Source organism: Perkinsus marinus (assembly GCF_000006405.1).
Source record: "Perkinsus marinus ATCC 50983 genomic scaffold scf_1104296947560, whole genome shotgun sequence".
Classification (NCBI taxonomy): Eukaryota; Perkinsozoa; order Perkinsida; family Perkinsidae; genus Perkinsus; species Perkinsus marinus.
This window is the reverse complement of record NW_003210583.1, coordinates 206,220-207,092: the sequence shown is the minus strand read 5'-3', so window position 1 is coordinate 207,092 and position 873 is coordinate 206,220. Positions and strand designations below refer to the sequence as shown.

The window sequence follows — 873 nt, the reverse complement described above, 5'->3', positions numbered from 1 at the left end:
TCAACAGCGACTTCTTTACATGGCGTACTTTTGTGTCCATTCTCTACCAATTTCGTCATGCTTCGCTCGGTTGGTCTTGTACATATGAGCAATCTCGGGAACAAACGGATCATCAGGGTTGGGATCGGTGAGTAACGATGAGATAGACAACAGAACCTGTGTTGATAGTATGGTAGTGATGTTATAATATACAGCCTCTTACCTTGGATATAGTTAGTGCTGGACTCCACTGATCCTTGAGGATATCGAGACAGATGGAACCATTGGCACTAATATTGCAGTGATATATCTTAGTGGTGAAGTGGCACTTCGGGGGCTTGAAGGGATAATCACTGGGGAAGTTTATGTTAAGGAAGAAGACACCGCCTTCATAAGGAGAATCTTTAGGGCCCATGATGGTTGCTTGCCAATGAAACATATCATCACCTGCAGACATCACATACGAAGGTGCCACTAGTGGACGGAGGACGAACCTATTGGGCCAGCAGAGCAGTTCGCTGGAGGGTCACGACTGAGCTCCTCGAGCTCTTTGTTGATGCGTCTTAAAGCCATACTAACTAATAACGAGAAAACTACTGAGTATCGAAGTAACCTACAAGAACGAGTTAGAAGCTCTAACCTAGAGCCGAGCAATGCAACGAACTAACTGAAGTTTCTCGTCGATTGTCAACAAACACTTATAATACCACTCGTAGTGAACGGTGAAGCGTAGATTATTTACCTCAACAGCTTCTCTGCAGCTGATTTCAATCAGTCTTGGCCAATATCATCGTAATACGAATTTCGACTTGCCCTCGTCGAGCTCTCGTGAAAAAACGGTCAAAGAAAGGAGCAGCATGTCACAGTCCGCTGAGCCGACGACAGCTAGAACGA

General features: G+C 45.2%; 1 protein-coding gene across 1 annotated transcript; it reads right to left on the bottom strand.

Annotated features, from left to right (window-relative positions):
• Nucleotides 1-15: 15 nt before the first annotated feature.
• Nucleotides 16-552, bottom strand: Pmar_PMAR014538 (ubiquitin-conjugating enzyme E2 D3, putative; the record flags this gene model as incomplete). The annotated part of the gene is made up of 3 exons (XM_002779396.1): nt 16-156; nt 203-426; nt 474-552. The coding sequence occupies 3 exons, from the start codon at nt 550-552 to the stop codon at nt 16-18; spliced, it is 444 nt and encodes a 147-aa protein (XP_002779442.1).
• Nucleotides 553-873: the final 321 nt, after the last annotated feature.